The sequence below is a fragment of the Myxocyprinus asiaticus genome, chromosome 6 (genome assembly GCF_019703515.2).
Source record: "Myxocyprinus asiaticus isolate MX2 ecotype Aquarium Trade chromosome 6, UBuf_Myxa_2, whole genome shotgun sequence".
NCBI classification, from domain to species: domain Eukaryota; kingdom Metazoa; phylum Chordata; class Actinopteri; order Cypriniformes; family Catostomidae; genus Myxocyprinus; species Myxocyprinus asiaticus.
Genome location: NC_059349.1, coordinates 38,780,171 through 38,803,592, shown reverse-complemented (window position 1 = coordinate 38,803,592; position 23,422 = coordinate 38,780,171). Strand labels below are relative to the sequence as shown.

Genomic DNA, 23,422 nt, shown 5'->3' with positions numbered 1-23,422 from the left:
ACCAGGGTTTAAATAACATACTGTATATTGCTATTTGCACTTTGCCTAATATTTTTTACTTGAATGAAACCAGTTTTGTTTTGTTTTTTTGTTTTTACAACATGAAGCACATTTCTAGGTTTAAATTGTTTCATTGCATTTTGTATATTTTTATTTTTCCAAGGATTTTAGGAGAAACATCTCCTAAGTTGGAGACAAAGTTGGCTTTTAAATGAAACATAACTTAGGAAAAACTCCATTAAGTCTTATGAGCTATGAAGGAGCAACCTCTAAGCAGTACATTTTTCCTCTAAGTTTGTGAGGACAAAGACTCCAAACCTGTCCTGTGTCTGAACCCGTTTTACAGTTTTGTAGCATGACCCAATCCTTTTGATGCCTGTGCTTGTGTGTGTTTGTGAGGAGTTTCAAAATCCTCCTGTTGAAGTGTTTATAGACATCCACAACTCAAACTCAGCCGTGTATGGTATCTGCTTGCAGTGTGTGCCATGATCCAACTGTACTCTGTAAGTGCATACTGCTCTAGAATGTAAATCATTAGATCTGGAACAGAGAGAGCCATAGTGAACAGATGTTCTGTATCTTTTCACACAGGCATAACTTTAAACAAAGAATGAATAAAGGGGAGGTACGTCTGAATCACACGTATTATGGTACATGAGTCAAGACTGCAGATGAACAGAGAACACACTTGTTTCCTTTTCATTACTTTTATTCAGAGCTAGATTACACATTCGCACAACTCTGCAGTGTGTGCTGAGCAGAGAGAGAGAAGGCAGATTGTCACACAAGCTCTCTCACTTTTTGATAACACAATGACAACATTCTCATTCAAGCATTGAGGACTGTAACAGTCTGTGACAGGCACATGTAGATCCCAGAGACGCAGGCAGCACAGCAAACATTTAATTTGCTTTTTTTTTTCTCATGAGGTGTTTATGTCTACAAAAGAACAGCAAAGGTTTCTATAAAGATTTGATGGGGAAATACATCTACAACATTTAAAGATTCTCGCATATACCATGTGCACACATAGCAACAGCATCTTCTAAATATGAATCCATAACAATATGTATAAGAATAACAATATATTAATGTCAGACAATGCCACAGATGGCTTGAATGTTCATTTATTTTGCTTCTCTGTTCAACTTAAATGTGTCTTATGTCAAAGAAGTTATATTTAAAAGAATGAATAAATGGAGAAAGGACAATTATGTTTAAAGAGCAGTGTATTGTACTGAAATATTTTAAGTATCATATTACAGATATTCAGTGCAAGCAAATGTTTTTTAACTAGCACTAGTTATCCTAAAATAATAGAAGGATGTTTTTGTGGAGATTGGAATTTGACATTAACACACACAAACTCAACACAGTTATAATAAATGAGTCCTTCATGCAAGCAACATTAAAAGCACAATGAAGCAAAAATAATATTAAAAAAATGCTTATAAATGAGTCAAATGTAACAAATAGGTAAAACATGAAAAAAACAACCAAAATGAACCATTTTGTCATGCATCTGATATGCAAATGAAAACTAAAATTCTCCCATTTTCTTTGGCATCTTAACAGGCATGACCATAAAAACAAAACCAAAAACCAAAAAACAAAGCTATTGCAAAATAACACTGAATATACAGTAGTTCATGAGTCATGACCTACCATTTGAACATCACCACTCTCCAAACCACACTTTCATGTCCCTCTTACCCCCTTATTTTTCAAATACACGCTCTTTCCTTTACCTTACTCCTTCTAAAAACCCCTTTCTTAAACAGTAACAAACACCAGCCTAGCTGAGTAGATTAGATCAGCCAGATACAGAATGAAATTAAGAGCACTGAGCACTGAGATGGCCAGTAGCTTGTCCCATGGGCACAGGCCAGCGATGGAGCCACAGATATTGGGTCTGCGGCTCTGGCCTCCATGATTACTATCAAACTTATATATGGGCCATATGATAGTGGCAGACAGATACATGCCCACAGCCAGCAGGGCATATGTGGACAGGAAACGGGCGAAGGAAAAGGGCAGGCAGCCTGTGCACTCGCCTACACACATCACAATGACGGCTGCCGAAAAGATGAAGCATATGCAGTAGACAGCCAGACACCACTTGGTTGCTCCATTCTGGTCATACGAAACCGGCTCACTGATGAAGACAAATATGATACAGGCAACAAAGGTCTCGCACACCTTCAGCAGCCCCGGTGCTGTGGCCATGTAACCGACCACCTCGCCCGGACGAGCCTTACTGAGACTTACTTCGCTTAAGTATGCAATGGTGGCCAGGCACGAAAAGACCGTAGACACAATACGGCAGTTGATCATTTCGCTACGACCTGTGTAGCCTTTAAGGAAGTACAGTGGAAATATGATGGAGGCAGAGAGGCAGAGGAGGGAGGCGTAGCAGGCAAATGTGATGGGAAAGTTCTTCCAGGAGACAGGGGCACGGGTCTGTAGGCCAAACATTTCCACTAAGACTATCAAAAGAGTTCCAACAAAACTGAAGCTCCAACAGAAGATACACCAGTCACCTGTGCCGTGGGTTAGTTCTGCTCCGTATAGAGCAACGCTGAATGCCACACAGGCGAAAACCATGGCGGCTACACGGGCCCACAGGAGCGGAGAGGTACGTAACACCACTGCCATGATGGACAAGAATTCCAGTTCACAAACTAAAGATTTATAGGACAATTAATGTCAGCTGTGAGTTACAGTAGTGGTGTGTACAATTGATTTCCTTTTGCCTTCTTGGGTTCCTTGGTTGTCTAGAAGCAAATAAAGGAAGAGTAATCAGTCACTGAGTACAAGAAAGAATTTTACTTAATTACACAAAAACTGGTAGAAACAAAACATCTCATAGATTAGCAAGGTCTCGTAATATTAAACGTGATGTGTGTAATTATTCCGATATTCGATGTAGATTGATTTCCCCCAAAAGTGTAAACCCTGTGGTTCTAACATGCCAAATAAATAAATATTTTTCATCCTTTCATTCTCAATCACCTTTTTGCCTATGTATTTTTAACCGCTTTCCACTCTTAATTAATCTATAAACAAATAGAGAAAAACAAAAAGCTTATCCAGTCAGAATTTATTCCTTGATGCTTACAAGCAAAGTGTGACAACTGTTTCACAAATCGCATGCCCGAAGCAGCGTGTGAGTTTGAGCTCCACCCCCTCAGACCTTCAGAATTTCTACAGAATCCCTCAACATTGTAAATGAATGAGCAACTAAAGTCAGATTGTCAGATTCATCAGCCAATCAGATTGATTTATTTGTTCTTGGTGGGTGTGATCTTTAGGAAATGTCCCGGTCGAGGCCTTCTAGCTGGCCTTAAGTGACGCAATCACGCTTTAAGTGATGTACGTAATTCGAAAGCGAAGAGCGCGAGATCTTGCCGATGAGTTGGCTGTCACTGCTGTTATCGCCATTGAGAAAGAGATCCTTATGGATTTAAAAACACGAGATGTTCTGCATGACCGTTTGATTGCTTCATTTATTAAACAGGAAAGGAGGACTGATTTTCACTTCAAGCAAATTGGTAAGTGCTTTTTGCGTTGTTATAGCAACATCAGGAGTTTTCTAAGTGTAAATTAGGCTGCTTGAGCATTCAGTGTCGGATCAAGTTTTGAAAAATAGTGCTGCGTTTCATTGAACTCGGAAAGTCCGATTTTACAACTTCCTACAAGGAAAAGTGCAATGTGCAAAGTGCATCTTGAAGTCAGAATTACAACTTGTAGGCTCGTGCAGAAATTCTCAACTCCGATTTCGCCGAGATGCAGGGGCATGATGTCACACAAACATGTCGACACTCAGGGAGATATACAAAGTAAGTGATAAACATTCACTTTAAGTAATATCGATAAATGAGTTCGTTTCCACATTACATGATATTAGAGCTTGTTTAACAAACGCCTGCTGCAGAAACAGATGTATAAAACATTATAATCTCTTTTGATAATCGTACACATGGAGCACAAATGCTAAGGTTGCAGCATTATTTATCAGTTGGGTTGCTAGGAGACATCCCTAATGAGAGTCAAACCCCTGCTAAGTTAACGGGAGTGTTGCAGTTTTGTTTTCTTAAAGGTCATCTTCCGAATATCGGGGAATGGATTGCATTTATGGTCGGAGATATCAAGTGGGAATATCCCACATCCAACTCTAATGGAACAGAGCATAACCGTGTACCCTGACGAAATGACATTTATTGCAAGCAACATTTAAATCGCAAATATTATTAGATAGATTTTTATATCTAATATATTATAGACCTCCTTGGTAGATTCATTCCTGTCTGTACAGGAGACTGCAGTTAAAATTAGGCTTGCTTGAGCATTAAGTGTCGTTTCAAGTTTTGTCTTTCGTGTGTGGACGTGTTTTTAAAATGTAAATTGGTATTACTAGTTAGCTGCGACATAATGTATGATGCCCAAAGGCATAAGGTGTCTTATTCATTGTGAAACTGTGTTTTCTTAATGGCATGATTCACACTGAAGGCCTAGACTTCAAATGCATGGCCCGTCACTGATTTCATAAAATATAAAAATCTGGGTGATTCTCATGAAACCTGTCAATAAAATATATTCTGTTCATATTTAAAGTCTACTTTTAGGACCATGACATAATTTTGGACACTGAAGACACTGGTATACTTTCCCTTACTAAAAAATCTAAAGTAGCCACAAACTTGCTGCACATTTGCTGTTTGTTATTTTCACATGCAAATGAACTTTTGATTCGCCACAAATGTTTGCCAGAAGTCTGCAGCTCTTCACCGGTATTGGTGAACTTGTGGAAAACCTTTGGCAACAATCGACAATTTGCTGCAAGTTTTCCACAAAGCTCATTTGCATGTGAAAATTTTCAGTGGTGAATTTGCGGCAAGTTTGCCGCATTTGCCATGAACTCTCAATTTTCGTAAGTACTTCTGCATTCCGGATTAACCTGTTGGACTACTCTTTTGACCATGAGCGAATATGAACCCATTCGACGCATGATCACTACCACTGCTTAGCAATACTCTTTTAGTACAGTCAACTGCAGGAGGATGCGCACAAACGAGGACTGTGTATAGAAAATCTGGGCCACACATGGACAGCTCGAGCAGACTGTGCTGATGACAAATTATGCATAACGCATGTGCAGATCGATCAGCAGCGCAGACAAACGAAGTATACTTTGACCTTTAAGCACATTTTACCCCTCTAATTCTCATTATCGTAAAGCGTCCGGACGTTTTATCTTTAATATTCACATTGTTTTCAATGCTGATTCTCATTACCGTAAAGGCCCGGGTGTATTTCGTTTTTCTGAATTCCGTATGGGATCACTCCCAAGTGTGTCTGTCTACATCCCACAAGACTATATGGAACACCGACTTCACGACAGTGAAGATCCCCCTGGATCATCAAGCGATTCTTTTGGCTTCAAGAACTTTTAAAATCCTATGCAAAAGCTGTATGATTCATTTCTCTTAACTCTTTAAAGGTGCACTCAGTACTTTTGTCTATAAATCAGATTTTATAAGGTTACAGATATAAATATAATACTGATATTTTAATGTGAGTGGTTACGATTTCCTACATATTTGGCAAAATTACAATTCATGTCTTTAGGAGTTCAACTTTTTTTAATGAGGAAAAAATACTGAGTGCACTGATAAATATGACAAAGAATACATTTTTAATTATGTCACATTTCATATTATTAAACCGAAGTTATAAATGGTAAACTGATCTTACTTGTTTAATGTGAAATTTTGTGGAAGTGCTCTTTACACTATTCCTGAAGGTGTTTGTTCAATTTCTGCTTGTTCAATAATAAAAAAAGATTTATCTGTTCTATTTTCTCCAGTTAGCTTACAAGCTAATCGGTTAGCCTATTAGCTTAGCATACCGTTAGTTTCTTCTCCTCTTCACTTTCCTTAAATTTCTTCTCACTGTCGCCACCTAGTGATATGGTATAATTTTGCTTTTGTTTTTATGTTATTAAAAGTTTTTATTGATTCCATATAATATATATATATATATATATATATATATATATATATATATATATATATATATATATATATATATAACAGAATATATGGAATCACATTGTATTATTTACAACCCTTCCTCCCGAACATTAACCACCCCACCCCACCACCCAACACAAACAGATACCCCAGTGGTCAAATACAACTGACAAAGAAACACAAACAAACAATAAAACAGAAGAAAATATTTAGAAATACATTTTTTAAAAAAGTATATGTTCAAAAACAAAAAGGCTACAACATACACATTTAAAACAACACGTCTCCCTCCACTGCCCCTCCCCGAGAGCCCTCCAAAAAGGGCCAAATAGCTGCCCCACCTCCTGATGAACATATCCATGTTGCCTAGCCTTCTATATGACAACTCTTCCCAAGCTGCCACCCTGCCCATCTCCTCGCAGCACTCACAAAACAAGGGGGCTCCAGCTGACTTCCATCCTCTAAGGGTAACCTGTCTGCCCACCATAACATCGGCCAGGATCCAATTCTTCATGTACTTATCTCCTACATCAATGACCGCCCCGTCACTCAAAAATACAGAGCCTGGGGCAAAAGGAGATCCGAGTACCCAATACATCGGCCATTAAATTCTGGACCCTCCACCAGAACTCCTGTATCTTACGACACCCCCAAAAAACATGGGTCATGTCTCCATCTTCTAAATGGCATCGCCAGCAGGTGGGTGTGTCCTTAAGACCAAGCCTATACAATTTAGAAGGGGTCCAATAAAATCTATGTAGAATCTTAAATCGCATAAGGCGCACCCTTGCATCTCTAGATGCAGACTTGATGTTTTTAAGAATCCTAACCCACACTCCCTCCTCCAAAAACAAATTTAAATCTTCCTCCCATAATCTTTTGAGGGAATTTAAAGCTCTGTCCCCCAGACTCTGAATTAGCAGGGAGTTATACACTGATGCCTCATGACCTTTTCCAAAAGCAGTAATCACCACTCCCAGAGTATCTGCCGCACTGGGGGGTGCATGGCACTCCCAAAAACAGTGCAGAGTAGGTGGCGCAGCTGTAAATACTTATAAAATTGAGATCTGGGAATCCCAAAATTTTGAACCAAATTTTCAAAAGGTCTCAATACTCCACTCTCATATAGGTCACCGAGTGTATTAACCCCCCTCCCAATCCACTCTGACCAGCAGAAAGGGGACTTATTAATGCATAGTTTAGGGTTCTGGCATATGCTCGAGGCTACGTTTAAAAAATATCCGAATTAAACACTCTGGACACTTTTGTCCATATCGAGTGTAAATGCAAAATAATGGGGTGTAACTTAACTTCTCCGATTAATTTGATCAAAAGGCTATGCAGAGGTGAGATAGGGGCAAGAGCTTCCTTTTCAATACATAACCAGGGAGGGGCTCTCTCAGGTGGAAGCAACCCATGATCTGAGGCCAAATGTCTGAGACCGAATGCATAATAATAAAACAAAATCTTGGGAAGGCCTAACCCATCTTTGTCAGTTGGCCTATGTAACTTAATGAAATTTAACATGGCACGCTTAACATTCCAAATGAAGGACTTCGCTATGCTATCAAATTGCTTGAAATAAGAGAGGGGAACATCTATAGGGAGAGATTGTAACAGGTAGTTGAATTTTGGAATACAATTCATTTTAATCACATTAACCTTCCCAATCATCAATAAGTGTAATGAAGCCCACCTGTCCACATCATTCAAAAACCTTTTTATTAAGGGATCAAAATTAACTATGACTAAATCAGACAAATTTGCTGGGAATAAAATTCCGAAATACTTAATGCCTTGTTTGGGCCACTGGAAGGCGCCCGGCTGGAAGGCCGTTACTGGACAGTACGTTGTCAAAGCCAAAGCTTCGGATTTAGACCAATTGACTTTGTATCCTGAGAACTTGGAAAAGGAATTAATAATTCTGTGGAGGCAAGGCATAGATCTAGTGGGGTCAGAGACGAATAATAAAATATCATCTGCGTAAAGCAGAAGCTTATGCGCCACACCTCCCGCAATCATCCCTGGAAAATCATCCTCCTTTCTTATCGCAGCTGCTAATGGTTCCAGGGCAAGACAGAACAATAATGAGGAAAGAGGGCAACCCTGCTGAGTGCCCCTATTCAGAGTAAAATAATCTGAAATTAATCCATTTGTTTGTACCGCTGCTACAGGGTGTCTATAAAGTAACTTAATCCAACCAATAAATGTTCTCCCGAACCCATACATTTCTAAAATCTTAAAAAGATAATCCCATTCTACCATATCAAACGCCTTTTCGGTGTCAAGAGAGATGGCAGCGACCGGAGACTGATCATTCGCTACTGACCACATGATATTGATGAGACGCCCGATGTTATCAGAAGAGCTTCGGCCCAGAATAAACCCCACCTGACCTATATGTATAAGAGATGTCATAACCTTACTTAATCGGTTAGCCAAAATTTTTGACAACATTTTTACATCTAGTTGGATCAGGAAGATTGGACGGTAACTTATACACTCGCTTGGATCTTTGTCCTTTTTAAGAATCAGACTGATCCAGGCTTGTGTCATGGTTGGAGGAAGCTTTCCATTCTTTAATGATTTAGTATAAACTTCTAACAAAAGTGGAGCCAGTTCTGTAGCATAGTATCTAAAAAATTCTGCGGCAAAACCATCTGGCCCCGGAGCCTTGCCAGTAGGTAGGGACTTAATTACCTCGTCAAGCTCCTCCAATGTTATCTCAGAATCAAGAGTGTTTTTTTTTTTGCTCAGTCTTCAGTTTAGGAAGATCTAATGGTTCCACAAAGTTTCTAATATCTTCATCAGTAGACGAAGATGTGGAACTATAAAGATCAAGAAAGAATTCTTTAAAAGCATTATTAATATCAATGGCTGAGGTAAAAATTTCACCACCAGCAGATTTCACTGAGGGAATGGTAGAAAAAGACACTCTCTGCTTTATATATCTAGCCAAAATCTTCCCTGCTTTGTCCCCTGACTCAAAGTATGACTGTCTTGCCCTGAATACCAAAACTCCACTTTCTGCGACGAAATAGTATTATGTCAATATTTCAATTGTGTCAATTCTCTGAGGCCATCAGATGACATACAGTGCTTCAGCTCTGCCTCTGCACTTTTAATATTTCCTTCCAACTCCACGAGTTCTCGTGCTTTGGATTTTTTGATGAATGAGGCATACTGTATGTATCCAGCCCCTAAGAACCACCTTAAGCGCCTCCCAAGCCACACCCACAGAGGATACCGAGGACCAGTTGGTCTCCATATAAACACTGATTTCAGTCTTTAACATTTGTTGGAAATCAGGATTTTGCAAAAGGGATACATTAAGGCGCCAACTATATGATTTTTTTTTTCTCTATATGTCTAAATGTTTCCAATTGAGCAATCAACAACAGATGAAATGAGGGATGTGGATATAAAAAAAAAATCTATTCTAGAATCTTTTTACAAACTTTTCATTTTTTAATCTTTGTGGTTATGGTTAGGTTTAGAGTTATGAATAGGTGTAGGTGTATGGTTGCTGCGGGACTCCAAATAAACACAACAAACAGTGTATGAATGTGGCATCCAACTGTTCCAAGACTTCAGGATGGCTGGTTATTTGGAGGGGGTGTAACTTGTAGTGGCTGTGCCTTGTAGTGGACCCCTCTCATCACACCCTGCATTGCTCGACTGCATTGCCTTTTCAAAATATACTCTTTTTGTTTTTTTTTTGTTTTGTTTTTTTCTCCCCTTTTCCTCCCCAATTTGGAATGCCCAATTCTCAGTGCGCTCAAAGTCCTCGTGGTGGCGTAGTGACTCGAATAGGAGGATGAATCTCAGTTGCCTCCGCGTCTGAGACCATCAATCCACGCATCTTATCACGTGGCTTGTTGAGCGCGTTACCGCAGATACATAGCGGCATCCATGCAAAACTCACCACGCGCCCCACCAAGAGCGAACCACATTATAGCGACCACGAGGAGGTTACCCCATGTGACTCTACCCTCCCTAGCAACCGTACCAATTTGGTTGCTTAGGAGACCTGGCTGGAGTCACTCAGCACGCCCTGGATTCGAACTCGTGATTCCAGGGGTGGTAGTCATCGTCTTTACTCGCTGAGATACCCAGGCCCCAAAGTATACTCTTTTGACCATGAGTGAATACGAATGCATTTGATGCACGTGCACTATGACAGCTTTGTGATACGCTTTTCATACAATCAATGGCAGGCGCATGTGCCGACACTGTGCTGATGACGAAATATGCATCACGCATACTGTGTGCAGAGCGATCATCAACACGAACAACAGAAGTATACTTTGGACTTAACACAGTCATTTTTAAAATGTATTACAGTAAAAAAATAAAGGTGGTACAATAACTTTACCTGATTTTTATTTTTTAAATATAAACTAAACAATTTCACTTTGCGGTAATGTGAATATCATAATGACCATCTTTTTCGCAATGTGATCATGAGAATTGAGAGGTAAAATGCGTGCAACTGTCATGAAAATAATATCAGGATTAATGTCAAAATCTTAAAAGGCCTAAAAATAGGCTTCATTTTCTATATGCAAAATATATTTTGTTTCTAATCATTTTGGAGTAAAATAGGACCACTACATTTTCTTGACAAGGTTTGTGAAAATCACCCATCTACACTGAGGGTGGTTGTTCACTGAGTAAGACCTTTGCTAATCTGTGAGGACAATAATGTTTCATTTTCAATCCATGGGTAGTTAAAATTCCACATAATGGGCAACTGAAGAGGGTTAATAATGGTCACATAATGCATAAATGCCAATAGCGCTCTATAACAAAAAGTCTCTGAGCGTCATTCGGGATTCCAGACTGGCAGTCAGTGAAATTCTCTCCCTAATGCATTCAAGCTATTTAGACAAACACGGCACAACCGAGACCTTTACTCAACCCTACAGTCCGTCTGTCATCAACCTCTGTGGGAGAAGCCAGATAGGCTAACAACTGGAGCTTTGAGATCCACCTTCCCAGCCTTCCCACACAGTTTTGTAACAGCCTGGAATCCCTCTTGTCGCCTGGCTTACACTGAGACTGTCAAGTAAACAATGGAAGCATGAGTGTTTGCAGTTTTAGATGAATTCTTTCTATTTATTGAACGGAATAGAATGAGAGAACATGAAAAGGAAATAATGGACAAAAAGTGTTACAAAGTGATGGCGTAAAAGCAAGAATGAAAGAGAGCTAGCCAGATGCATTCAGAACCACATATGGACCGACAGCAGAAGTGTTTGAATAAGCATGCCCTTTCACCCCACAAGGACTCATATTTTAAACACAGGCTGGAATAGCATAGCTGTGAGTCATTTATCCCTCACTCCCTTTCTGGTCGCTCATATTTCTCCTGCTCTGCTGCTCTCACACTCTCTCTCTCTGCAGAGTGTCAACTTTTCCAACTTGCTGATCTATTCCAGATGTTCTGTATCCCACCAAACTACAAAAATAAGAGGGAAGTGTCTGGAGTTTTCCACAACGTATTCCCCCAACTTACCAACCTCTCTGTCTCTCAATTTCACTGTGACTTTCTCTTCGGAACCCCGCCCACCTTTCTGTCTGGTTCTCTTTCACCAGTTTGCTTTTAATACATTTCTTAAGAACTTTTTTCAGAATTGGTTCCTAAGTCAAATAAAAGTAGAGGAAAATGCAACATGAGATGGAATATGATGTTGAATTAATTGCAATGCACTGTAATTAATCTTCTCTTTATGCAGAAACTGCACAGTAAGGGACAAAAATCTTAAAATAGATCCAAGTAAACATATGTATGAGAAAACAGGACATGACTGAGAGCTGGACACAGAGCAAAAGTCATGCGGTTGTCTTGAGACATGCCATAAATTTGCTCAATTTCACCCTTAATCAGGTTAAAGTACTATAATCCAAGACTGGACAGAAAAACAAGCTCTGTAATTAATTACCTGCTGCAGTGAAACAAGAGACAGAGAGAGAGAGGAGCCTTTTCTATTAGACTACAAATCCATGGTAATTAACTTAATCAGATTAATCAGATCCCCTTATTTGGTCTGTTGTAAATAAAATAAAAAATAAATAAAATAAAAAATAAGAGAGAGAGAGAGAGAGAGAGAGAGAGAGAGAGAGTCCGTATTACACTATTTTATGTAGCCTAGGCATGAAATCAGAATTATTTGTATCAAATTAATGGATTAATTTAATTAAAAATGCAAGGTGTAAAGAAACGACTGGCAAATAACATTTAGCCTATTCTTGCCTCAACATTATCACAGACATTAAAACATTATTTACAACATTATAACACACAAGAGCCCGCTGTGGTGGGCGTGTCTCTCCACGTGCCGCGCCCAGTACTACCTATTACTGTAATACAGCCTATATAGTGTATTTTAAAACTGAATGCATACTTAAAATTGCGTTCTACCAGTCTAGCGAAAAATTATGATTAGTGACTCGCTAAATAGCTGCCAGAGGCTAGATAACTGACAAACGGTATCATTTTCTCACGAGCGCAACACGTCATGGGCGCGAGCAAAAATTCCGGACATATTAAAAATCTTATTTGTCAGATTGATCACTACGACTTCTTTTGCGAGCGTGTGTGACCTTCTCATAAATAAAAGCACTTTTATCTCTATCTGAATCCAGAAAGCAGGTAAAACAATCTTTAGTGATTTTAAGAAAACATGATAGTGCGTCACCATACATAGATAAACATTAACTGTGTTTGACGCTTTAATGTGCACAAAAGATGAAAAAAGTACATGTCCATCAGCCTCTTTCTTACCGGCAGCGTGTCCCGTTATCTTTCTCTCGAAGTGTTCAATCTGAAACAAGTGGGCGCGGTGTTGAAGTCAACTTTTCAATCAGTGAGTACACCATAACCCAAGTTTCAGAGGAATCCCCTCCCACCCCCTCAATCCTCCCATTACATGCCAAATTAGGTCAAATGTTCTCTCTGAAATTTCTGACCAAAATACAAGATTTACGTCTCAAATGAATTCCACCGCTGGCCAGAGAAAAAGACCCAGAGAGTGTATTCAGAGATTACAATGTACTCTCTTTTATTGTTTACAGTGAATTCTTATACAGTAATTTGCCCTGCAGACCTGGTAAGATAAAATTAGTTTCCACTGCATATAATTGTATCTGCTTTCTGTTCATTATAATTAAATAATTTAAAGAATGTTTTATGAAATATGTATCCTAATATCTTAGACCGCCGAATTGGCACATTCTAGAAGTTATCGTTCGATCATTTCAAATCAGTTCGATATTTATTCTGTGACGCTAGGATACAGAGAATGTTGCTATGGAAACCAGATGTTTGTTTATGCTGTAACCTTAGAGTGACGCCCATGTCTGCTTACTGAGAACTGTTGCAAAAGGAGGAAGCACTGACGATTTCACTTCTCTCTCTCTCTCTCTCTCTCTCTCTCTCTCTCTCTCTTTTTTTTTAACCACTCCCAGCCTCACAAGCTGCTGCTATTCACACAAAAGAAAGAGAGAGCGAATGAGAGAGTTTGAGAAAGTAAGATTGTTGAGTAATACAAATGCTGACTCAGAAATCAGAAATCCTGTTGTTATGGTGACAATCTGTATGCTCTGAAAAATATTTTAGCCTGTTTATTCATTTCAATTTCATAACAAAATTCTATCATATTCATAACCACATGAAATGAATACAACTTTCTATATATATATATATGTACAGGACTCAAACCGACATTTCCGTCATGGGAGGCCGGTGCGCTAACAAGGAGGCTAAAGCCCCTAGGGTCAGTCACTAGTGCACCTCTTGAGGTCAGGAGAGTGAGGGTTATACATATCTATTAGCTGACCTACCTAACTCCCATCCGGGTCACGGCACCATTGTAACTGGTCCTACTTGACCCGCTATGAGCGGGATTCAAACTGGGGTCTGCGGCAAGGGAGGGGGATACGCTGACGACGAGGCTAAAGACTACAGCCTTCAGTCGCTAGTGCGTCTCCTGAGGCCAAGAGAGTGAGGTTTACACACTGCACAGCTATCTACCAGCTGGCTACCGATATATATATATATATATATATATATATATATATATATATATATATATATATATATATATATATATATATATTACTCAATTAAATTTGATATAATTTTGCTATGAAATGTAAATGTGAAAATGTGTATCAAACAGTAACACAAACTGATCAAATGTATACCTTGAATGTACAAAAAGTGTCTGCCAAATGCATAAAATGTAATGTAAACAGTAGTGTATTATGACAATTGATAGGCCTACTGCTAAAATACTATTGTTGAACATCATCCCTAGTTTGTTCACGAAACTGATAAAACTATACTAAATATAGTTAATTTTATGTTTCAATTTCATGACTGCACAAAAAAACACACAAAGTAAATATATTAATAAATATTTAAAAATAACAAAAAGTCAAAAAAGCTACTTTACCTTTTGAATGTGTGTGTTGAAGCTCTGATTTGCCTACTCTACATGCTTAACATCATTGACAATCACTGCAGCAGCTGCAACAATTTGAAGACATTTTAAGGGGACAGTGTTTTTACTCTGCATAAAATAAGCAAGTTTGCTGCTTCTTCACAAACAAAAGATGATCTGAGTATTTCCCATTTGGAAAATAACTTTTGATCATTTATTTCTTAAACTCTTTAATTCTAGGCATACATTTAATTTCCTTTTCTGTACATTAACTCATTTGAAATTGTATTAAGTGTCTTTAATTAAACTCCGTATAATGTAAGATTTCCCTTTGTTGACTTCAGTGCTGCAGAAGTAAGCGATTAATGATGCATGCTTCCGCCTACCGGTATTTTATGCCATCTACTGGCGAGAACAAAACACGCGCTTTTGCGTCATATTAGATTTTTTTATTTATTTATTTATTTATTTTATTCAAACATTAAAACAATTATATATAGGCTTTACAAAAATTACCATGTTATAGAAACAACGAAACTGAGAAGCAGCAACAAGAAATGTATTAATCATAACAAAAATAAGAGGTTAATATTCAAAGAAGATGATGCTGAAGGGCATTATTATTACGGCTACATTTTCACGGTTTATAAAACACCACCAACTGAAATGGCAACTAAACTGTATGTTTTTTTTGTTGTTTTTTTTTTAAACCTGCACGTATGTAGTATATAAGATTTTGCCAAAATCACAAAATTTTACCATAAATTCAACTCTATACCTTATAGAAAAAGTTAAAACTATATTTTATCCTTGTGTTGTCCAAGTCAGGTACTGTATATTTCAATAGTATCTAATCATTAATATCATCCCAATTTTTTATTTATTATTTATTTATTATTTTTTGAAAAAGTTAAATGAATAAAAGAAATGTTCCAATGATTTTTTACAAAATGTGCAGTCATTGCAGTCCATATTAAACCTGTGTCTCAAAAACTCATTACAAGTATAAATGTTTGTGTCATATAAGATTTCAATGACCTGTATCTGTACAAAGCGAGTTTTACAACATCAAAAATATATTTAGGATGCTCTTTGTTCATCTGCGTATTCAGCAGTATTGACTCTTTATTCTTCTGAAACCCAATACATTTTTTAAGTCTCATATTCTTGTGAAATCTCTCTATCCAGCTTTTCTGTGGTTATCCTATTACTCTGAGTCTCCATCATTCTTTTAAAGGAAAAGTTCACCCAAAAATGAAAATTCCCTCATCATTTACTCACCCTCATACCATCCCAAATGTGTATGACTTTCTTTCTTCTGCTGAACACAAACGATTTTTAGAAGAATATTTCAGCTCTGTAGGTCCATACATCGCAAGTGAATGGGTACCAAAATTTTGAAGCTCCAAAAAGCACATGAAGGCAGCATAAAAGTAATGCATGAGACTTCAGTGGTGTGACTTCAGAAGCGATATGATAGGTGCGGGCAGGTGAGAAACAGATCAATATTTAAGTCCATTTTTTACTATAAATTCTCTTTCCTAACCAGCAGGTGGCGATATGCACTTAAAATGAGAATAGCAAAAAAAAAAAAAAAAAGAAGAAGAAGAAGAAGAATGTGAAAATGAAAGTGGAGATTGATTGGAGAAAAAAATCTCACCTGCACCTATATTGCTTCTGAAGATATGGATTTAACCACTGGAGTTGTATGTATTACCTTTATGCTGCCTTTATGTGCTTTTGGAGCTTCAGAATTTTGGTACACATTCACTAGAATTGTAATGGCCTACAGAGCTGAAATATACTTTTAAAAATATTTGTTTGTGTTCAGCAGAAGAAATAAAGTCATACACATCTGGGATGGCATGAGGGTGAGTAAATAATGAGAGAATTTTTATTTTGGGTTGAACTATCCATTTGAGAATGTAAAAATGCTTTATTTTCCTGTGCTATTATCTTTTATGTCAAGCATAGGCCTACATTTCTCTCACAAATTCTGCTTTTATATCTTTGTGGTCACAATTTATTAATTTTTATTTTTTTGATTATTGGTCTATCTTTGCCATTATATATATATATATATATATATATATATATATATATATATATATATATATATATATATATATCAATATTTTAATTAATATAAAATATAAAAACATTAATTTATTTAAATTGCAAAACTTTCACTTATAATATTAATACTATAATATAAAATATAAATCAATATATAATATTAATAATTTTTCATATATACAAATTATAAAATATAAACGTAAAAATATTAGTGTAAAATAAATGTACAAATATTTATATTAAAATATAAATGGTCATAAACAATTATGGTTATGTTGTTTTGAACCTTTATGTAAGCTACGTATGTATGCATGTATTTTTATTCCAGGTGTGTACCTGCGCCATCGAGTCACAACTGCAATGGCAGTTTCAATGCAGGCGAGGGCAGCGTGTCATCGCGTCATCGCGCTCATCATCTGCAATTAAAGCGCTCTGCGATGTAAGGAAGTAACAAGGATCGAAAGTGCCATCAACATTCAGGAGACAACATTGAGGTCGTCCTTATTTTCTAGTTGATGATTTTGTCTGCTTCGGTTAAGCGCGGTGTGAACTGTGGAACGCTGTTTTTATAGTTTTACCTGTGCCGTACATATCGGTGTATCACGTTTTGGTCGCTATAATGCAGGTTAAGGAGTTTTATTAGTACTTCAACCGTTGAAAGTTCTGTGTTGAAAGCACGGGAGGATTTTTTTCCATGTTGGATATGACTCCGCTCTTGAACACTGCGAGAGTGTTTTAAAACAGGTAGATTTATTAGTATTATGTTATGTTATATTATATGTTATTTATTTAAACGTGTCTTGACGTTGATTACTGAGTACATGTTGTTTATTATGGTAGGCTACATCGGAAATAAAGTCGTTATGCTATATGAAGATGGTACTGATCAGTTATCAATTTGTTTTCGAAACATTTTATTTTCTCTGAATGCCAAAGAATATTCGAAATAACAAAAAGGCCAAATCTCGTTGTTCAATGTTCTGAACATTTGGGAGAATAGAACTTGTTTGCTATTTCTCAATCAATATATAGATGCAGGTGTGCCACCCAGTTTATGCTACTTTACAGGATTAGACTGGACAAGTGCGTACATGTATGCACTGATGGTCTGAATGTTGTTCCTCTCTCACCCTCACATTCTTTCTTCCTTTCTTCTCTAGATGTACTTTATCATGCTGTACTGTGCAGTGTGGTATGCTGGTGTACACTACCGGTCAAAAGTTTTGAAACACTTGACTGAAATGTTTCTCATGATCTTAAAAATCTTTTGATCTGAAGGCGTATGCTTAAATGTTTGAAATTAGTTTTGTAGACAAAAATATAATTGTGCCACCATATTCATTTGTTTCATTATAAAACTAAAATGTAATAATAAAAAAAAAGTTTTGAAATTGATGACTTGGACCAAAATAAAGAAAAGCAGCCAATAAGTGCCCAACATAGATGGGAACTCCTTCAATACTGTTTAAAAAGCATCCCAGGGTGATACCTCAAGAAGTTGGTTGAGAAAATGCCAAGAGTACATGTCTGCAAATTCTAGATAAAGGGTGACTACTTTAAAGATGCTAAATTATAACACAGTTTTGATTTATTTTGGATTTTGTTTAGTCACAACATAATTCCCATAGTTCCATTTATGTTATTCCATAGTTTTGATGACTTTACTATTATTTTAAAAGTGAAAAATAAATTATAATAAAGAATGAGTAAGTGTTTCAAAACTTCTGACCGGTAGTGTATGTCTGTTTTTTTGAAGAATGAATGTCATGTACGGCAAGGGGACAACCTGCCAGGATGAAATGGTCTGCACTTTACAAATCTACCCCAGGTTTTCCGTCAAACCTGAACAATGCTGCATCCTCAGGGTCCCAAAAGAGGCGACAGCAGCCACTGTCATCAAGACCGCTCTCTCCACACTTGGCTTGGACACATCCAAGCCTTACGTTCTCGTGGAGGTCCAGGAGTACGGTGGAGAGGAGTGGATCCTTCAAGGCAGCGATCTGCTCGTTCAAAGAGTCCTCCTCTGGCCCAGAAAGGCCCAAGACCAGCACCCTCAAAGTGATGGATACTTTTTTGCCCTTCAGGAGGGAAGCATTGATGGATCCATCCAGTATGACGTTATGACTTCTGTCCGGCGTGAAAAAGTACCTCAGGGACTTGTGACTCGGGGCTTTCTTGCGCCACAACCTCAGGAATATGATGATTTATGTAACCTTCCTGAGCTCACTGAGGAGAACATCTTGGAGACCCTACGGTATCGCTTCCACAAACAGAAGATCTACACCTATGCAAGCAACATTCTTATCGCCATCAATCCCTTCAAGTTTCTGCCTGTCTACAATCCCAAGTATGTCAAGATGTATGAGAACCATACACTGGGCAAGTTAGAACCTCACGTCTTTGCCATTGCCGATGCTGCCTTCCACGCTATGCTGAACAAACGGGTCAATCAGTGCATCGTCATATCTGGGGAGAGTGGTTCTGGCAAAACGCAAAGCACCAATTTCCTTATCCACTGCTTGACCGCCCTAAGTCAGAAGGGTTATACTAGTGGAGTGGAGAGAACCATCCTGGGGGCAGGCCCTGTTTTAGAGGTATGTTTCTACTGTGGGTTTGAGGTTTTTACACATTCACTTTATAGTCTGACACCTTGGTTGCGAAAGTAAACCAAGAAAGGATCTAAAATTGGTTGGTGGTAGTTGTTGTGATTATATAAAAGGATAGTTCACCCATCATCTCTCATCTCTCATCATTTACTCACTCTCATGCCATCCCAGGTATGTGTGACTTTCTTTCTTCTTCTGAACACAAACAAAGAATTTTAGAAGAATATCTCAGCTCTGTAGGTCCATGCAATGCGGCCAGTTGTTCAGAAGTAATCTGATCGTATTTTGGCTGTCGGATTGGATCAAATCTTGAAAATGGGTTGTTCAAAAGAAAAAAAGTATTCTGAAATCAGATTAGATCATGTAATCCAGTCTTGGTTTTGATCTGGATCAAACCTTCAGTATGTGTTGTTCAAAACTTTTTAGATTGGGATACCTTTGATCCAAAAAATCAGGATTATCCTGATCCCAGCAGAAGGGTGGATTCAGGGTGGATTGCAGGAACAAAATGTAATAAAACTTTAAAATTGGTCAAATAATACAACATTTGTATCATGTAGTATATATACATTTATTTATATCTTACAATTGATTTGTTTAACTGTTACAGTGATAAAATAGATAAAGTAGACATTAGGCTACCTATTAAGCCTTTTAGTACAGTAAAGTAAAAAAATATATATATATTTTGTCCCCATAAAATAATCCCCCAAACAGCTGTCAATATCAAACAAAAAATAATATATTTAATTTTAACTGTTATTTACCACAATATGTATGTGTGTGTGTATATATATATATATAATTTTATTTTCACCCAATTTGGAATGCCCAATTCCCATTGTGCTTTTAAGTCCTCGTGGTCGCGTAGTGATTCGCCTCAATCCGGGTGACGGAGGAAGAATCCCAGCTGCCTCCTCATCTGAGACTGCCAACCCGTGCATCTTATCACGTGGCTTGTTGAGCGCGTTGCCACGGAGACATATCACGTGTGGAGGCTTCATGCCATCCACCGCGGCATCCACGCTCAACTCGCCACGCGCCCCACCGAGAACGAACCACATTAGAGCGACCACGAGGAGGTTACCCCATGTGACTCTACGCTCCCTAGCAACCGGGCCAATTTGGTTACATAGGAGACCTGGCTGGAGTCACTCAGCACACCCTGGGATTTGAACTAGCGAACTAGCGAACTCCAGGGGTGGTAGTTAGCATCTTTATCACTGAGCTACCCAGGCCCCCTATTTATCACTGTATATTAATTACAATGATACAATCATCAGAGATGAACCAGTCAAAAGTAGTTTCTAACAATTGCATCCCTTATTGCACATCCAGTCAGTCCCTCATTCTGAGTAACATTACGCCTGGTAGTGATGTTGTGCAGGACAATACAGGCAATACTCTTACTCAACTACAGCAAACCAAAGCCAGACTTGATATCCGCCTTCTAAAAGCAGGGCTTCAAAAACTCTGAACGTTCTTTATTTTGTTAACTATTGGACATTTAGCTTTTTTATGATTTAAAACACTTGTTCAAAATATCCACAGTGTATTTGTGAATAATGTATATTTGATTGTTTTTATTTATTTGTTGTGGGTCAGATGAGGGGTCTGACTGTTTAAAAGAAACTGAAAATGGAAGGGGATGTTTGTATTGTTTTATTGTGCTGTTTCCTATCTCTTCAAATAAAAACACTTAAAGTGACCCCACGCTGGCTATTCTACCTGTTGTTCTTTACATAGCTAGTAGACTACATTGTGATGTGTAGTCCCATTTAGAGCACTGGTAACCCGGATTTGGTAATCTTCAATCTGGATCAGGGTGATCCAATCCAATGTTGCTTTGAAAAACAGGTACAAAAATAAGATGGGTCACCTGATCCTGGATAGCAAAACATGGGATTTCCAGATTAAACTTTTTGAAAAACTGGGCCCTCCAAAAGCTCCAAAAAGGAAATCAAGCTTGAAATCATGATTGCCAAGGAGACTGCTGTCAAGATGTAAAGTGAAAAAGGAGTTATATTTTGGTCTGTTCCCACTTAAAACCAACTTGATCACTTCAGAAGACGTTGATTAAACCACTGGAGTCTCATGGGTAATTTTTATGCTGACATTATCTCCTTTTTGGAGCTTTTGGAGTTCTGGTCACCGTTCACTTGCATTTAATGGACCTACAGAGCTGAGATATTTTTCTAAAAATCTTAATTTGTGGATTCACATCTGGGATGGCATGAGATGAGTAAATTATGAGAGAATTTCCGGCTGAAGTAACCCTTTAAGGCTTATGGCCCTTGAATCAGTTGCACTTGTAGTACTGCTTGGTCCTGACCAAAAATGGGTCAGAGGTTTGTTCTGATAGGGTTGTGAACAGCAGGAGAAAAACCATGCTGAATGTAAATAACCATATCATTGCAAATATAAAAAGATGTAAAAGATCACCATATCAACTTTTTAAATGGGAGGAGAAGAAGCTTGCCATGTATTTTGTTGTTGACGGCAAAGGCCACACATCCAATCAAACTCTGTGGTATTTTGGCGCAAATTCATGTCACTTGGTAGAAACCTGCCAAATTAGGTAGTTGAAAACATGGATAGGTTGAAAGATGTGCACTCATCATCGAAAACCATGAACAAAACTATGCAACGTAAAAAAGAGATTGTAGAGATTCAGCTCATCTCTGTATCTTGATTTATTGATAAGCAGGCCCTTTCAGAGCGGAAATGATGACCTCTCTGCAGGAAGCAGTAGTGGCTTGTCTCTCATCATATTTTGCATGTTTTTAGCTGTGCATGTTGAGGGCCATTAGCAGAGAAAGATTACAATGAAAGGTGTGAGACTGAAAAACTGTCAAATGTTTCAGAAAAAATCAGTTCTTTATGTTCTCGCCTCATTCTAACCATGAACTTGCCTGGCCCTATTGGCTGTGCTCTTGATGATTTTGTTCCAGAATAGTTATCCCTTTACTCCCTTAAAAAACATGTTTAAGGAGGATCTAGAAACTGTTCATTCCTGTCACACGACAGGGCATTTTCACACTGCTTCCTCTGCTTCTTCCATGGAAAAGGGGAATCCAGACAGACCTCCAGTCTCCACAAACATAATAAATAGAGACTATAGATCAAGAACTCACTGAGTCACTGTGAAACTGTTTTTCACTATAAAGATGAAGTAATCATAGTGGTAAGAGTTTTTAACACACTCTGACATTTTTAAGTGCTACCATTGTAAATACTTAAACAATGAGGTGAATGACAGATTGTAGGCTTGGGATCGATGCATTTTTCACACATTGATAATCAGAAGATTTTCATGATGATTATCCATATATATTGGGATTTTTTTCAGATATAAATAGGGCTACCCGTTACACAATAGTCTTTGTGTTTTCAAAGATATTTCTCAACACAACTTTGGTAAAGCGTGAGCAGCAGGGAAATTATATAAAATAAAATAAAAGGGGGTCACGCACCGGAAGCATTTGACAAAAGACATGGCCCGTTCTAAAATTCGAAACAGTTATTTTCTATGAAGGTCCGTACGCACACACTGCCATCTCTCGAGATTGCTCAGAAATCTGCAGCGTCACAAAGTGAAACTTTGTGTATTTTCAATTACAAGTATGTCTTTTTGTGGTTTGACAGCTTGAATGAAACCTCTTCAAAGATTCAAACATCTAAATCGTATAATAATTTCTCATCGTTTAGTTTGCGTTGTTAAACCAGTTTCATACACTAACCTGCAAACTCATGAAAGTCACTTTCATTCTTGATGTTCAAAAACCTTTGTAACTTCGGTCTGTATGCACACTGTGCAAGGAGCTCTAAAATACCTGTCCTTTGTTGTGATACCTGTGCTTTGCACTTGCTTCAGTAAATGTTATATCACCCCTTGTGGTCTCCCAACACTATTACGCCAGACATTCAACCGAAGCCCAACTGAGTGAATTGAAAAGCACGCAAATTAGGCTTCTGTGAAAGATCTAAGTTTGTGGGCAATGGAGGAGTCAGGAGACAGCGAACAGTTGAGGTGAGTATTTATTTCCTCCCACACAATCAGGTCAAACAGAAAAACGGCTCTCAATGGCCAACTCAAACAGGGCTCATGGAACTATAAAATGCAGTCTCTGCCTGCCAGTCCTTCAGACATCAGTTCCTTTGCCACTCTTCCTCCCACTCTGACACTCTGGTGCGCCTTATCAGGTCTCCCTCCGCCATCACTATAATGAGAGACAGGTGTTAAAGTAATTACAGCCCAGGT

At 38.1% G+C, this 23,422-nt stretch overlaps 2 protein-coding genes across 9 annotated transcripts in view; one reads left to right on the top strand and one right to left on the bottom strand.

Annotated features, from left to right (window-relative positions):
- Positions 1-688: 688 nt before the first annotated feature.
- LOC127441989 (myeloid-associated differentiation marker homolog) lies at positions 689-12,940 on the bottom strand. Of its 3 annotated transcripts, none has more exons than XM_051699608.1 (2): positions 12,820-12,940; positions 689-2,774 (listed from the first exon to the last, which is right to left on the bottom strand). In XM_051699608.1, exon 2 carries the CDS (start codon positions 2,653-2,655, stop codon positions 1,774-1,776), a length of 882 nt encoding a protein of 293 aa, XP_051555568.1. In that variant the 5' UTR covers positions 2,656-2,774; positions 12,820-12,940; the 3' UTR covers positions 689-1,773. The 3 variants fall into 3 exon arrangements, with proteins under 3 accessions (XP_051555568.1, XP_051555570.1, XP_051555569.1); XM_051699610.1 differs by lacking the exon at positions 12,820-12,940 and adding an exon at positions 11,551-11,568; XM_051699609.1 differs by lacking the exon at positions 12,820-12,940 and adding an exon at positions 5,755-5,910.
- A 4,077-nt stretch (positions 12,941-17,017) lies between these two features.
- Positions 17,018-23,422, top strand: part of LOC127441987 (unconventional myosin-IXb-like) — a 51,763-nt gene continuing 45,358 nt past the window's right edge. For 4 of the 6 annotated variants that reach the window (XM_051699602.1, XM_051699603.1, XM_051699599.1 and 1 more), the window contains exons 1-2: positions 17,018-17,299; positions 17,716-19,149. In XM_051699602.1, coding sequence (XP_051555562.1) covers positions 18,313-19,149 — 837 coding nt within the window. In that variant the 5' untranslated portion in view covers positions 17,018-17,299; positions 17,716-18,312. The remainder of the gene's footprint in view (positions 17,300-17,715; positions 19,150-23,422) is intronic. The other 2 variants (XM_051699600.1, XM_051699601.1) reach the window with 2 other exon arrangements.